General features: G+C 45.9%; 1 protein-coding gene across 2 annotated transcripts in view; it reads left to right on the forward strand.

The window, feature by feature from the left end:
• Positions 1–16,321, forward strand: part of NCF4 (neutrophil cytosolic factor 4) — a 47,159-nt gene that overhangs the window by 28,233 nt on the left and 2,605 nt on the right. Inside the window, exons 1-9 of one of the 2 annotated variants that reach the window (XM_019544845.1) lie at positions 3,346–3,676; positions 4,413–4,497; positions 6,754–6,907; positions 7,191–7,261; positions 7,777–7,904; positions 9,118–9,175; positions 10,978–11,076; positions 14,532–14,662; positions 14,755–14,820. In XM_019544845.1, coding sequence (XP_019400390.1) covers positions 3,645–3,676; positions 4,413–4,497; positions 6,754–6,907; positions 7,191–7,261; positions 7,777–7,904; positions 9,118–9,175; positions 10,978–11,076; positions 14,532–14,662; positions 14,755–14,820 — 824 coding nt within the window. In that variant the 5' untranslated portion in view covers positions 3,346–3,644. Of the gene's footprint in view, positions 1–3,345; positions 3,677–4,412; positions 4,498–6,753; positions 6,908–7,190; positions 7,262–7,776; positions 7,905–9,117; positions 9,176–10,977; positions 11,077–14,531; positions 14,663–14,754; positions 14,821–16,321 lie in introns of those variants that run through there. The other variant, XM_019544846.1, reaches the window with a different exon arrangement.

The following is a 16,321-nucleotide window of genomic DNA, read 5'->3' on the forward strand; positions in this document are numbered from 1 at the left end:
GAGAGGTGGTGCTCTCACCTTCCCTGGAAATCTTCAAGAGGAGACTGGATAGGCAGGTGGCTGGGGTCTTATGACCCCTGCCACCCCCAGTGCTCTTTCCTGCCCATGGCAGGGAGTCGGACTTGATGATCTGTCTAGGTCCCTTCCCACTCATTGATTCTATGATCCTATGAGTACAAGGATGACAGTCTTCCAGTAAATAGGGAAATCATTGTTGAGTCCATAGAGGACTGAAGCAGCCAACCCAAACTGTGCACAACTGAAGATGTGGTTAATAGCTGGGAGGGAGGAGTAAATCCTGGTGATGTCAGGTCATAGCTTTTTCCCTTTGTCTCTCTCCCTTATCATCCTTCATAGTGAGGAGAGTTTGCTTGAAATGATCAAAGCCTTGTTGTACAACATGGTGCCACTGGGAATAATTTAGTGCTCAAGACTCTGAGGTCTTCATGTTTAGTTCACATTTCTTCAGATTGGCTTCCAAGGTGCCCTTGAATCTTTTTTGCCCATCTGTAAAGTGGTGACCATTGGTGAGTTCAGTGTATAGCACCTGTTTTGGTAGCAGGTAGACGGGCATTATTATGCCCTATTCAGTGAGTTGATGTGTAGAACCCTGGTTTCAATGCTGGTGGTGTTTGCTTGAGCCAGAATGCTGGTATTCATTTTTGTGTCTTTCCAATTGACATGGAAGATTTTCTGAAGATATTGCTTGAAGGTAATGTTCCAAAGATTTCTGATATGTGTCATCCAAGTTTCAAACCTGTACAGCTGGGCAGGGATGACAGCTGCTTGGTAGACTAGATGTTTGGTTTTGGCCCTGATGTGATGATCAGTGAAGACATGATTTCAAAGACATCCAAAGGGAGCACCAATAGATTTTATCTAGTGTTGAATATTGTCATCCCTGTCTACATTTTGGGAAAGATGGCTACCCAGGTAGGGGGAATACTCAACATTCTCCAGAGGTAGCCCTCTAATTGAAATATGTGTAGGAGCATCCGGTAACCAAATAACCCTTATAGATAACCAAAGTTATCTGTAATTAGGGGTGCACCAATAAAGATATTTTGGGCCAATACTGAAGGCCAATTATTAATAAGCCACATTGGCCGATACCGACCCAATTGTCAATATACAGTCTGGTAGCTTGGAGAACAGCATCTCCACTGGTAAGTCTGTTGGGGGAAGGGGCAGGGGAAGGGAAAGGGTATGGCAGGGGTGCAGATTGAGGCCCCTGCGGTGAGGGAGGATGGGGACTGGGGCAGAGACATGGGCAGGTGTTGCTCAGTCAGGGTGAGGTGTGGGACAGAGCCACGAGCGGCTCATCCAGGGGACGTGGGGAGGAGGGGCAGCTCCCACCACTGCATGCACCCCCAGGGGAGGCATGGTGGGGTGTGTACCCCCCAGATCTGTGCGTGGGGTGAAGGCAGGCTGGGGTCAGAGGTGGTGCCAGCAGGGGGGGCTGGGCCAGAGCTGTGCTTATACTGGGTGGTGGTGATGCTGGAAAGAGGGGGCTACAGGGTGGGCTACAGCCCCCGTAGGCCCCTCTCCTAGCACTGTCATCACCCTTTCCCAAGCACAGCTCCTGCCCAACTCCCCTGCCAGGAAGAGTCTGGCACCTCCCCCAGCCTGCAGCAGGCAGCCCACCCTCACCTCATGCACAGTTCTGGGGGTCACATGCCCCCCATGCTTCCCCCAGGGATGCACACAGCAGCAGGAACCGCCCCCCCCCCCATTCCCCACGTCCATGGACAAGCTACTCATGGCTCTGTCCTGCACCCTGCTTTACCCCAGCTGGGTAGTGCCTGCCCCTGCTCCTGCCAGCCCCCCTCCTCCCTCACCACAGGAGCCTCGATCTACATGGCAAGGCCCATCCCTCCTCCTGTCCCTTCCCCCCAACAGATTTACCAGATGGATGCTGCTCTTCAAGCTGCTGGGCTGGCCATGTGTATGCTGCAGCTGCGTGCATGCATGCAGCATCTATTGGCAACATTATTGGCCACATCAGCCAAAAAAAGCCAGTTGCTGATGATGTCAATTTTCCTTTTATCAGTGCTGATACGATATGGACCGGTGTATCGGTACACCTGTATCTATAATGGTTACAGTTCCTTCTAACTAAGATACAGTAAAATCATCTCTGGCTCCTTGTAATGGTACTCCATGTGCCCTTAGAAATTAGCTGAGTACTGAGTTCTTCCTTTGCAGTGTATTTTTCTAGCTATGTTTTATGCAAGTTTCTACTTTGGAAACTGTTAGCCAGCTTTTGGTTCCACTAAAGCTGCAAATATTCTGCCAGCTAGGATGTAAAGGACACAAATGTGTACCAAATTTGGAAGGAAAGGAGAGATTTCATTTGAAAAAAGTAGCCAAAGAGGCTGCATGATGCAGGTGTTGGATTAGACCAAAACCAGGATATTCAGCAGCATGGCCACAGGACCAGCAAATGGCAGTGTTCTTTCTTTCTCTCTCTCTCTCTCCCCTGCCCTCTCTCTTCTTTAAATCACCTGTAACTCACTCTAACAATGACATGTTGTTATCCTTTGTGCACAGGATCCTTTGTGGGGCAGGTAGGACCCTCTTTTGGTGACATGAATTTTTAGCCTATCTGTATAGATTGGGCAGATAAATTAAGAATGCTTGGTTTATAGGCATTTCATCAGTAATTGCTGGTTTGGGCTAATGCAGCTTTAAAGATCCCTGTTCTTCTAGGAGTCCCGCATCTTACTTACACTGATCCCCTGTGCATGGTCCTGTTTGACTCTGGTGGCCACAGTCTATGGCAGGGCTGCATTTCCTAACAGCTTCTTCTACTCCCCAGTTGGAAAGCTGTGCTTTGGCTCCATCTTCTGGCTCCTGCTCCATATGAGAGAGTCTCCAGGAGCCACAGAACCTCATTTGAAAGGAAGAGGGTTGTACAGGGTTATGAGGATGCAGGGGTGTCTGGTGATACTGTACGGGGGCCCTAGATAATGATCTGGGAAGAAGCTGGATTGGGTCCCTCCCATATAATTGTACATAGAACTCCACAAAACCCCAGGCCAGCTATGTTTTCTGGGTCCCATGTGTCATTATTCAGGGCAGGAGGCAGGGGGAATGGGATTCTTTTTTTGCAGGTCCTTGAAATTCAGTGCCTGCACATTCCCTGTCACCTTTGCTCTGGTGCTTTTGTTGGGCTTGATTTTCTACTGCCTTGTGAAGTCAAAGGCACCAGTGCAAAATGTGTGTCAAACACTGCCATTCTGATCTGGTAGTGTGTCGCACTCACTTTGAGCAAGGGCAAATGTGTTTGCAAATGCTGGGCCCGGAGAACCAGGGACACTTTTCTGCTTCCACATTGGCTTTCACTTCTCAAACAGGGGTGGGAGGAGGCTGTTACAACAGTAACTTGCAATGAGCACAAACCTGCCTTGGTTCTGGTTTTTCAAAAGCACTTCCTCAATCTAGTGTGGGAGGAGAAGCACAGGGGAAAGAAAGCCTGACACCAAAACACTAAGCAAGGGCTAGATTTCTGAGGCCCGGTGGAGAACTCTGAGTAAAGACTGATTTGAGAAGCAGCAGGGTGTATTGTGAACACCCCCAATCTCCTGTATTTTCTTTCTGTGGCTCATTTATCAGTTATCCCCAGGCTCCAAAGAGCTGAAGAAATGGCTGTTCCACAACAGCTACGAGATAAGAGGTAAGTCCATAAACTTGTCTGTGTAATCACTGTTCCTTCCTATTTCTCTGGTTGCAGGCCTCCTTGAAAGAGCTGACAGAGACCTCTTCTAAGTGGTATAGCATAGTTGGCTTTCTTTGTATGTAGTGGGTCTATTTTTAAATAGGCATGAACCTTTCCACCCTCCTTTGTTATGACCCCTACGACAGGGAGGGCAGTGGTGGCTTGTATCCCTGTCCTCGTTGTAGTTCCAGGAAAGGATGGTCACTTTAAACTGTGGCCAGTGCCCCACAAGCTCCTGGTAAGTGAAGCTGATTTGTGAGAGACTTGATGCATCCTATGCTGACCTTAACTGCATCCTCTCCACAACAAGTGGTGGTGACGCATGTTAGGGGTGGGACCAACTCCGTTCTCTAAGCTGAGCAAGCTGTAGGTGCCTTCCATCACCACAATGCTTTTCTGGGATCTGGTGATGAACAGAGGTGTAACTGGCTAGAGCCAATGCCCAGAGCAGTCCACCCTACCTCTCTCCCTGCTTCTCATGTAGAAGTGCCCTTTGTGTCTTGTGCTACCTGATGTTTGGCAACAAGATGATGCCTCCCTATCCTTGTTCTGCTGCCCGAGAGGGAAGCAGGACTAGTCTGTGAATGGCAGAGGTTATACGGCAGGTGGAACTCCAAATACTGGTAGTCATTTGTGCCAAAGACCAGCGTTACCTGCAGTAATCTGATGCTTCCTTTTTGTCTTGCCTTTTCAGTGATTTTGACCAGCTTCCAGATGAAGTGCCTGTTGCAGCAAACATTGCGGACATTGAAGAGAAGAAAGGTTTTTCCAGTTACTATGTAAGAGGGGAGACTTAGTTCATTCTCCCTGTGCCCACAGGTGTGACCAGCTCAGCATTAGTCCTGGGAAACAGATGCAGCTTGGCCTGATTCCTTTAGGCCTGGACTGCTTCCAGTCTCCAAGTGGGACTCTGCCTCCAGTCAACCTGCCAGTCTCCAAATGAGGCTTGTCTTCCTCTAGAATGGGTAGCAGTTTGTTGCAGGTGCAGGCTGACAAGCTAGCTTTAGAGGGTGAAACCTAACAGATGAATGGGTGAAGCCTAACAGAAATGGGCCCTCTGGCACTGTCAGTTTCCTAAGTCTTTACTTAGGGGTGTTTTCTTCCTATTTCCAGTTGAGATGGCAAAACACAGTGGACAGTGCATCAGGAATCTGTTTCCTTTTCTCACCAGAGTTTATGCTGAGGGAGCTAACCTGTATTATTTTCATTTTTTTAAATTTTAGTTACTGTTCCTAGACAAAAGGCTAAACAGTTGAGTAAACCCATTTTTCCCCTGTGCTTCTGAAATCCAGTGCAAACCAGTTCCTTAAAAGCCCTTGGAAGGTATTGGTTAAATCAGCTTCTACGCAGCTGATGGCCACATGCCCTGTGGACTGCAATAGCTAGGGCTGCATATGTACAGGCCACCTTAGTTGGGATGGGGCCTCTGGGGTGCATGCTACATAGACTCCCTAACCTGTTGCAGTGAGGACTCATGTGGACATCCCCCACTATTACAGTGGCAGGCCCAGCCCCAACTGAGCACCCCACACCATGCTGTGCAGACCACGAAGGCCAAAGAAGGTAGGGGGAGCCTGGAGTCTCTGGCTGCTGTTGCAGCTGAAGCAGTAGGGGAAATGACAGCTGGGCAGATGTCTAGAGGCCACAGCAACCCTCATGGGTTGCATGCAGCCTATGGGCTTCCAGTTGTATGGCTCTTGTTCAAATGCAATGTAACACTTCTAAACAGGGGAGCTTCCTTATTTCTGATAGACCTGGGTCACCACTTATGGGGCTTCCTGAATTGCATTGTGCTGACTACATCAGCTTTGCTTCTTCTCTTGTTCAACACATGTAACATGCTTTTACAATAATGTGGTTTAAAAGCTCATGAACAGTCCATGTTTCAAGGGTGTTGGTTGTAGCCACGTTGGTTTAAGGACATAGGCAGAAAAGGTTCTGGGTAAATCTTTTATTAGACCAACTAAAATATATAAATAAATTATTCTTCTTTGCAAAATTTCGGAGACAAACAGTTCTTCAGGCAGAGGAAGTGTCTGCAGTTGTTACGTGCTCTTCCTGGGTGGGATAGATGCCAGAAGCCAGTATGCAAGAATGGCAGTTAGTGAAAATGCAAATGTGTGGCAGACAGTCCAGTTCTTTAAATCTGCATTACAAGTAACAACCACAGGGGCTACTGTGAAGTGTTTGGTCAAGGGCTTAGCACAGCTGCAAAGCATGAATTATGTTACCTAATGTAGTTTAATAAATGTTATCAATATGCTTAAACCCGAGTGGCATATAATTTTAAATGTCTAGAAGCTGTGTCAAAAAGCTGTTAACTAAGTCTCTTTGTGATGCCTGGCTTTTGCTTGGCAAAGGGGTCAGTGTATGGGAATCAGTACGGGGTGTTTTCTGACCCCAGGAAACCAATCTTTTGGGGACTAGAAGGGAGTATAGCTTGTTGGATGAAGCAGAGCACTTGGAGTCAGGAGACCTGGGATTTGTTTCTGGCTCTGCATCCACTTCGCTGCATGGCTGAGGGCAAGTCCCCTAGGCTACAATTTTCAAAGCTGTGCTTCTGGAGTTACAAAGTTATGCATGCTTAACACCTCTGAACACAAGGCCATTCATCTAGACACCTAAATACAGATTTAAGTGACCAAAGGCCCCGGGCTTGTAAGTGTTGGCTTTAACTGCTGTAGTATGTTTTGTTGTCTGCTGAAAACAAATTATATGAGAGGGTAGAAACATCAGATCCTCTTAAGTTTGCTGTTCACAAGATTATATAGAAGGAAGCGCACATGGTGACTCAACTTGTAGGAGACATGGGAAAATATGCAAAATAAACCCTGGGGCTATTACTATTATTTTATAGCATTCAGAATGTGCTGGCTTCTTAATTTGAGACTGCCTCTACTCTAGGCCCAGACAAGAGTCACAGACACTGAGAAGTTGGCGCTAAGCTTTTGCTCTGTGTGTTTCATGATTCTTTTTTGGAAGGTTCTATTAAGTCTGAATATAACCCTTGGCCTCTCTTCCCTCTTCCCTTTCAGATGTTTGTCATTGAGGTGAAGACGAAAGGAGGGGGCAGATACCTGATCTGCCGTCGCTATCGCCAGTTTTTTGCCCTCCATGCCAAGCTAGAGGAGAGATATGGGGCAGAGAGCAAAAAAGGCATCCTCAGCTGCACTCTTCCCATACTGCCAGGTAGACTGCTAAACCCAGCTCTGTGCCTGTCCCCTTACACATCATTCCTAGCTTTTTCAGCCTTCAGCTTACATAGTGGAGTGCATTATAGTGAGGAGTGTTGCCTGTGGGAACCAATGATGAGTTCCCACCAGTGCAATTTGGAGCATTGTATGCTGAAAGGTTAGTTTTGAAATCCTGTAGCCCATGCTTGTTTTCTTGGATGCTTCAGGCACTCTGCTTTCTCTAAGCTGCTAGTCTCCATTTTTACTTCAGTGGCTTTTAATGGTTTTGTGCTTTCCAGGAAAAGTTTATGTTGGAGCAAAAAAGGAGATTGCAGAGAGCAGGATCCCCATTCTCAATGCCTACATGAAGGTAAACATCATCTTAAGTGGGGGAGGTTGCCCTGAGCATATTCAGCTGCTGTTTTAGATAGGCGCTACCCAAAACATCTTGATTAGATGCTTCTACCCCAGCACAAGGCACCTTGCTCTCTCTGTTGAACTCTGCTTCTCCAATATGCAAAAACACTGGGGGGAGAATTTTTTTGTCTGCAGGTTAAGCTAAGACTTCCATTGGTTAGTGCTTTCCACTACCTCCAGGATCACTGTGATAGTGGTGGTGGGACACAGGGAAAGACTTACAGTTCCTGTAGTAAATCAGGCACATAGGCCGAAGTGTGAAGCAATGCTTTAGCCAAGTCCAGCAGTCCATGGAGGAGGAAGTGGGAGCTGCTCAACCCCATTGCACTTAGCAGAGGATTTCTGACAGTGAAGAATATCATTTGTGGGCCTGTAGATTGGAGAGCTATTTCCCTTGCCCAGGCAAATTTACAGAGAGCAGATCTCTTGCCTACTTGTTACTCTGTATTCTTTGCTTTCCTGCTACAGAAGCTTCTCAGCCTGCCCATCTGGGTGGTGTTGGGTGAAGAGGTACGGCTGTTTTTCTACCAGTCAACCTTTGACTGTGAACAGATGCCTCAGAGGCTGCGAAGACTCCGCCCGCGCACTCGCAGAGTGTTAGTGTCTGCTGGGTTTTCTTTTGGTTATTCGCTTTGAGGGTGGGTGTTAACCCCATGGGGAGAGGAAGCTGCTGTTTCCTAGTGTGCATCCCAAATGAGTTGGTTGGGGCCTGCTATTTTGTCCTTTTCCATTGTGAAAAGAGGACATTTCTCAACATCAGTGCTTCAAATTTGTGCAACATCCACACTTTTTTCCATCTAAGTAAAAGGAAATATCAGAGATATGTAAGATTCCTTTTGTAAACCGTTGCCTGCCTCTACAGTGCTGTCCATTAGGGAGCAGTATGTGAGGTGTACAGTGCAAGATGAAGAGCTTGATAAAGCATCACTGAAGTCAATGCAAGTTTTGCTGTTGACTTCAATGAGAGCTGCATCAGATCTTAAATACGTGTGGAGGCTCAGTTTTCCCCACCCCTCAGTTCAGCAGGGAGCTATCCTATGGAGCTGCACTAGGAAACCACAGAAAAAACTGTTCCGCAAAATGGAGGGGAATGAATTAATTTCTCAATCCTGCCAAAGTTTGCTCCCCACAGGACAGCTGTAGCTGTGGGGGAATTCTGTGCATAGCCACACCATGTTTAGAGGCCAAAATTGAATTTATCTTAAAAATAGTCGGTTTTCCCAAGGATAACAAGGTGTTAGTCCTTTGACTCACCCAGCACAACTGAATTCCTTGCTTATAGCAGGGAGAAATGGAGGGACTTCTGAAGGGGGTGATTGCAGTGCTGAGCAAAACTGGATAAGGGAGGCCCAGGATTATGCATATGCAGTTTGAATTTTTGAATTCCCATCTGTTCCCAGCAGAAGGTTTTACCAGGGAGGGTTTACTGCTACTATACAGGGAAATGAGATGTGGTGCCACATACTTGTATCCATGTTTCTTGACTTGCATATTGTACACAGATTCTCCGATGTTTCTAAGGTGGTTTGTGGCCTAGATCACATGGAATTGCCTCCCAGAGCAGGGGTCAGCAACCTGCCCGTAGACATGGGCTGCAGTGGTGTTTGGCAGTGGTGGAGGTAGGGGAAAGGTGGCAGGATTTGCAGTGATGGCTGGGTCCTAGCGCTGGCCAACTTCAGATGCAAGCTGGGCCATTTTGGTTGGCTGCCAGAAAATGTTGCTGGCTGTTGGCTTAGATGATGAGCAAGTAGAGATTGTGCTGATTGTCTCCTTTTTCTGATACCTTCCTGTTGTCTCCTTTCTTCTCAGCAAAAGCATTTCACCCCAAGTGCCTACCTTTGACCGCATGGCTGCCCCACGGGCTGAGGTAGGTACCTGAAGCAGTATGCAGAAGGCTATGTATAAGGCTGTATTTTCACTAAGCCCTCTGTTTGGTGACATCTTTCCTTAAGAGTGTCTGTGTAATAGGAAAAGAAGGAAAAATGGAATAAGCATGGAAAGAGATTTTTTTTTACTCCAAAGCAGGAGAGGGAAAGAGGGTTGAGCAGTGTGAGGTGAAGGAATGGACTGAAGGAATATCGCACTGGTATAGAAGATCAAGGGAAGTGATCTTCTTAGTTTGATCCAGGATGGGGATAGGCTGCTACCCTTGGGGCATGTCTACAAGAGACATTTGCTATGGAGCTTCCTAATTAGCTCTGCAGTAAAGTCTTTCTGTCTACATGTGCAGCCCTATTAGGCCACAGTAAACTAATAAGCTCCTCTGTATGATAGTACTTGTAAAACAAGCACCATCGTACTGCAGAGTTATTTACTGCAAAGCAGTGCACATGTAGACACTGACAGGGCAGGCTGGGGCATGAGGGTGCTACAGCATGGGGGCTACCTACTGGCTAACCCTGCCCTGGAACACCCTCATGCCCCAGCGAGCCCTGCCACAGCACATTGAGTTGGGTGGGAGCAGCCCTGGACTGGCAGGTTGACCACCAGGGTCCCCTGCTGGCTGGGGCTACTCCAGCCTGGCTCAACATGCTGTGGTTCTGGGCAAGTGTGTAAACATGGTGCTTGGGAGCAATAAACTTGGGTACAATATGTAGCTTATTGCTTCAAATTAATTGCATGTGTAGATATGCCAACTGGGTCCTGCAAGACAAGGAAAAGGAGGGTTCAGTTTGCTCAGCACCAAGTGGAAATATCATGGGCTGTAGTAGCAGAATTCATCTTATATATATATATCCTGTAATAGGTGGAACTTTATTTCAGAGCAGAACTTGGGCCATGGTTTGCTATCTGGTAGATAGGACTGGTTCATGCAAGGCTATTAGAAACATGGCCACAGAGGCTTCAAATTCCCTTTACTGCCCAGAAAAAGCAGCTCCTGGATCAAACATTTTTTTCAATGTCATTTGTACTCTTTTTATTAATAGTTACTAGAGCTACCAATATGTTACATGCTGTATAAATAGCTTTTAGAAAGGCAACTAAAAAGAAGTATATAAGCCTTAGCAAGAGAACAGCAGATGTCTATTCTTCACCATGAGAAGAACCACCTTTGTATCACTTGTGTATGGTACTTACAAGACTAATGAAGCCATTGTATTATGAACTGGGGAACGTTCTTTGGGGTCCCCCCCTTACAACTGCATTTTAATCACCATTGTCTCATCTAGAAGATCTTCCTTTTGATAGCTTACCTTCTCACTGTGTAAGGTAATCTATCCTTGAGGATCCTGGCACACATTACACATGAGATGTAATTAATCAGTTAATCACATCTCAAATTATTACCTGGCCACATACTAATGCAATTAATGGCATGACAAGATAAGCAATAAGGCACAAACCTATTACACAAAAATGTGTAATAACTTCGTAGCTGGTTCTTATCACACCATTAATTGAATATGTGGTCAGGCTGGGGCTCCCAGCAGTGGGATGTGCCCCTGTCACTGGAAGACCTGCCAGCTGATGGGGCTCCCAACCATGGGGGGGAACCATGTCCTTCTGTATCTAGGAGCCCAGTCAGCTGATTTGGGCTCGCAGCCATGGGAATGTACCATGTGGGTTACAGGTAAGAAACCTTTTTCTTGATGAAACTGGGGGAGAAAAGCACTATTTGGTTTAATAAATTGATGAGTTAATTTTTAAAATGTTGCCTGTTTTCCCTAGGCACTGTTTGATTTCTCAGCAACCAATACATTGGAGCTGAATTTTAAGAAAGGTGATTTGATCTATCTTCTCAGCAGGATCAACAAAGACTGGCTGGAGGTAGGACTGCATTAGGACCATGGATAAAAACGCTAGTAGGGCCTCAGTTAGAGTAATGTGTCTGAGTCACTTGTGATAGAAAAAAAAAATTAGAAACAGGTGCAGAGAAGGGCTACTAGGATGGGTTAGATGAATACAGAGCCTGTTATAAGAAGATGAAATGAAATTGAGTTGTTTAACGTAGCAAAAGAAGGATGGGAGTATATTAAGTCATAGAATCATAATGCTGAAATGTACCTCTAGAAGTCTAGTCCAGCTTTCTACTCCAACCAGGATCATGCCTGTCTAAACCATCTCATCCAACGGTTTGCTAATCTGTTCTTAAAAGCTTCCAAGGATGAAGATTTTCTTCCAGTGCTTAACTGTCCTAATAGTGAAAAAGTTATTTCTAATCTTTAGTCTAAATTTCCCTGGTTGCACTTTAAGACTGTTACTTCTTGTCCTGCTCCCTGTGGTCACACAGAATAGTGTGTCACCATCCTCTTTATAATCACTCTTCAGGAATTTGAACACTCTCATTAAATCCCTTCTGCTGTCTCTTTTCCAGGCTGACTAATCTCAGCTTTCTAGCTTTCCTCATATGTCATGTTTCCTAGACCTCTAATCAGTTCTGTTGCTTTCTGCTGGAGTCAAGGCTTCCTGGTGAGGCTTCAAAGTGGACCAATCACTTCCTTTGATGTACAGGTAACACTCCTGTTAATGCAGCCTGTTTTGCAACATGAACATACTGTTGACACACATTTGGCCTGCAGTCCACTGTGACCCTAAGGTGTTTTTCTGAAATACTGCAGCCTAAGCAGCCATTCTCTAATTTGTATCTGTGTATATGATTATTCTTTATAAATGTGTTCCAGGGGCTTAATACCAGGGAAGGTGAAGAACTATGTCAATTAAAGGATTGTATTGGTACAAGATAACATTTAAGTACAGATTGTTCACTGATGATTTTAAACAGGAAATCAGAAGGTTTCTAACTAGCAGGGGAAAGATGTTCCCGAATGACCTCTGGATAGGGTACTGCTGGCAAGGAATCTAAATAGATGGAGCTTGATGAGTTTATGGAAAAGGTAACAGGATAGGATAGGTGTGTTCATGGAGTAGTAACCAGAGCAGGTAGTCTGAGGTTTTATGAGTTTGGTACGTCCATGTGGGGCTTGAAAGGAAACTTTGTAATGCTGTATGTTATTTGCATATATGGGAAATTTTGGTGGTGTAGGCCTTCTTGACTTTACTGATAGAGAAGGCAGGATCTGGTGACAGTAGTTGAAGCTAGAGAAAGTGGTTTCAGCTTCCTGACTTGAACACTTGAGTGGCTTTTACTCTGGGTTGGTAGGCTTGCAATAACCCAGGATTGAAGTGAGTCTGAGTTTTGAGAATGTGCTATAGTTTAGATGACAGGGAATTTGAAATGTTATTGTGCACAGGTAAGGGCAGGCTGTGTATTTGCAACAGCCTTTTTTGGGTTGAGTTTCTTTTCCTTATTAACCCTCACTGATATGTTTATGATGCTTGCTGCATGATATTATATTGTGTTAATTCTGTTCTTCAAGGCTTACATGCAGTGCCCTCACCAGGGCTTCTGCCATTGCTGCTGCCCCCATGCTGCTCCACCTCCCCCAGCCCTGGTCTGGTCCTGGTCTGTGCTTCTGCATGTGTGGTGGGATGTGGAGTCACCTCCAGAGCTTCCCCCCTCCCTCTTCCATCTGCAGGCTGCACACCCTGGGTTGGGGAGATGGGCAAGGGGAGAGGTGAAGGAGGCTAAGGTCCTCCCACTTGCTGGGCTCGGCGGTGACACATGGTCAGCCTCCCGAGTCTCCTTCATAGTACTCACAGCCCTCCTCTCATCCTCATGGACACTGTGGCCCCCCCCAGCGAGGCCTAGTGGTTGCTTTCAGCTCTATCCCAGCCATGCACTGTCATCACCCCAAGATCCCAGCCTTGGCTTTGGACACAGCTCTATGGACTTGAATGGGCAGGGTGTGTGGGTGGGTGGGGAGCTGTGTCCAGGGCCTGCGGTGGGATCATGGGGCAGTGACAGCGCATGGTCAGGGAAGGGCAGGGCTGTGATCACCTCTGCCCATGGAACGCATGCCTGCCCATCCCACCCCTGAACACTGCTGCCCAGGGCCCCATCCTACATAGGGAGTTTTGGTGAGTTGTTGCCAGATGGAGGGGTGCTGACCCAGCCCATGGCAGCTCACCAAAACAGCCTATGTGGCCATCAGGCCCAAATAATTACCTACCTCTGCATTAGGGGATATTTGGTGACTAGACTGTAGCAGGGATCAGAATGAATGTTTTTGTGCATCCTTAAGTGTTGCACATTTGTCAGCAATAACAGTATTACCTGAGGCAGATGTCCCTTCAAGTTCTAAATTCCTATGTACTAGGGTTATTGACTTGTCAGGGAACGTAAGAATAGAGAGCACTGGACTGGAAGGGGCCTAGTGGGTCACTGAGTGCCATTGCAGGCAACCACATCATACATTTAGACATTAGGCTCAGAGTACACAAGTCTCTGACTCAAAATTCCAGGTTATTCCCTTCTTGGGCTCTGTTTTCTGGTTTTCTTTCCTCTGTCTTTTGGCTTTTACTCACACCTGTTTTTCTTGTAATGTCCTTTACATTCTGCAGGATGAAGAAGATCCACAGAAAAGACATGGGAACTCTAGTTCTGAATTCATATGATTAGTTATATTTGTGAGATATACTGGGCATGTCTACACATGTGCATTTACTGTGCAGTAACGAAAGTGACTGTGCAGTACGGGCATGCGTCTACACGTTCATGCCCATGCTGTGCAGTAAATATGGTGACTTACGCTGACTTGAGCATAAATTTGATACCTACATCTTCAAACTTATACCCGATTAGTTACTATGCAGTAATGCACACATAAATGCTTTACTGTGCAGTAACACGGTGTGTGTGGACCAACTTGGGACTAGCTTTAGTCCCAAGTCAATCCACACGCAGTGCTGATGTGCTATAATGCCTGCACGTGTAGATCCCAGGCTATTCCTGCTTACTGCACAGTAAGTTACCGTATAATAACTTTAAGTTGGCATAAATGCGTGTGTAGACATGTTCACTCTGTATTTCATGCTAACCCAGAATGACCTATTAACAAAGGACTTGGGCAATATTCTAAGAGACAGTGAGGAAGGGCATTCGGTATGTCTGCTGATACTGGTATCTGCTTTCTCAAACAGGACAGTCCTTGAGGGTAAATATCTGATTTGTGCATATTATTCACTGCTCCTGTTCCTCTGTATTTGACTATCCAATGCAATAGGTATACAATCAGCTTATTTCTATTGCATTCCTCCTTTAATGATCATATTGAGATAATTCTGATTGTCATCTCTAAGAAATGGCTTCAGTTTCCACAGCCAATCAAATTTAGTAAAAATAATACACTCTTCTTCAGTCTGTACCCTTTCTCTTGTTCCAGGGAACTGTCTATGATGCCACTGGAATTTTCCCATGTGCTTTTGTGAAGGTCATTAAAGATTTACCAGAAGAAGAAAATACTATCAATCGTCTGCGCTGTTATTACCAGGACAGCATTGTTAGCATCATCAGGTAATGAGATGATGCTCTTCAGGTTACTGCTGGAAAGATGTTTGTAATTCTGTTTTAATTACATGAAACAATAATGTTTGTTCATCTTCTAGAGACATAGCAGTGGAAGAGGATCTGAGCAGCATCCCATTGTTCAAAGACCTCATGGAATTAATGAGGTACAGTGCAGATGGAGGGAGTTGTATTCAGTATTGATTCAGAGATTCACTCAGGCATATATCCTGAGTTTCTTTCAGTCCTGGCTGTGTTACATTGTCCAGCCATCCCAGTGTTCTGGATTTAAAACAATCTGCCCAGATACCCCAGAGACTTTGTAGTTGCTACTGTTTCACCCAGTACCACTCTGAATAGATACCAGTCTGTTTTAAGGGGACCTGATTGCCTAGTACAGTGGTCTCCAAAGTGGGGTGCGCACACCCCAGGGGGTGTGCAAGACAATCCATTGGGGTGCAGGAAGAAAATATTAGAACTTCTATTTATATTTATATATATACACATATATGGGGGGTGCGTGCTCAGATTTTTTTTACTGATAGGGGTGCGCGAATATAAATATACATATATTGGGGGAGTGTGCTCAAAAATTTTTTACTGATAGGGGTGCGCAATCAAAAAAGTTTGGAAACCACTGGCCTAGTACACTTCCTTGGTATGTGGGATGCACTGTGCAGCTCCTTAGCTCCCCATAGTAGTGTTTGAGACCTCCCAATGCCCTTCCTGACACTTTACTCACTCCCCATAGGCTATAGGCAGGAGTATCCCATAGGCTATAGGCAGTCTGGGCTTCTCATTTAGGCCTTTCAATGGTGATGCATTGGAAAAGCAAGGAATGGGCTCAGCAAGGATGGGTTCAACAAAGCAAGTTCTTAACCACAGTTACTTCACTCAAGTGCTTTTGGGGTCAGAGAACTTTAAAAATAAAAGCTCTGAGGTGGACCTTCCTCCAGTCTGATCCCACTCTTATAAGAGAGTCTGATTTGTACCCAGCCTTTCAGGGTAGGTGGACTCCTTCTGAAAGTCATTCATATATGTGGTAATGATTCGTCCCTATGCACAGAGCAGCTTCCCCACTCCAACACTTAAGTAAAGTCTGTATCAGGATCTGACTGCTGTGTGTCTACTGGGATGGGCCAGCTCCCTTTATTAGTCATACTTTTCTTACTTCCCCCTGCTATGCAGGCCCTTGTGTATAGAGGCTAGGAATGGCAGCATTCTGCCAGAACATTCATCTGCACAAGAGGAAGAAGGCATTAACATTATAGATATGCCTATGCTGAGCTGTGCATTGTGACCATGTACAAAAATGACGGTAATGTTACACAAGCATTATTCATTATCATTTGGGATTGCATCTTTTCTGAGGAAGACTTGAGCAAGTCTCTGCCCACATTAGTTCACTCCATAGTGTTGCAAGTCTACCACAGGCATTGTTCAACTTTTCAGAGGAGAAATTGAAGAAGCATTACTTCTCAGCAAAACTGGCCAATTGTGGCGTTGGGTCCACCATGATCCGCTGGCTGGGAAATTGGCTCAATGGTCAGACCCAGAGGGTGGTGTTTGACGGATGTCAATCGTCGTGGTGTCCTGTGACCAGTGGGGTCGCCCAAGGCTCTGTCCTTGGACCCATATTGTTCAACATCTTCATTAATGATGTGGACA

Source organism: Crocodylus porosus, unplaced genomic scaffold, assembly GCF_001723895.1.
Source record: "Crocodylus porosus isolate Cpor-Errol unplaced genomic scaffold, CroPor_comp1, whole genome shotgun sequence".
Lineage (NCBI taxonomy): Eukaryota > Metazoa > Chordata > Crocodylia > Crocodylidae > Crocodylus > Crocodylus porosus.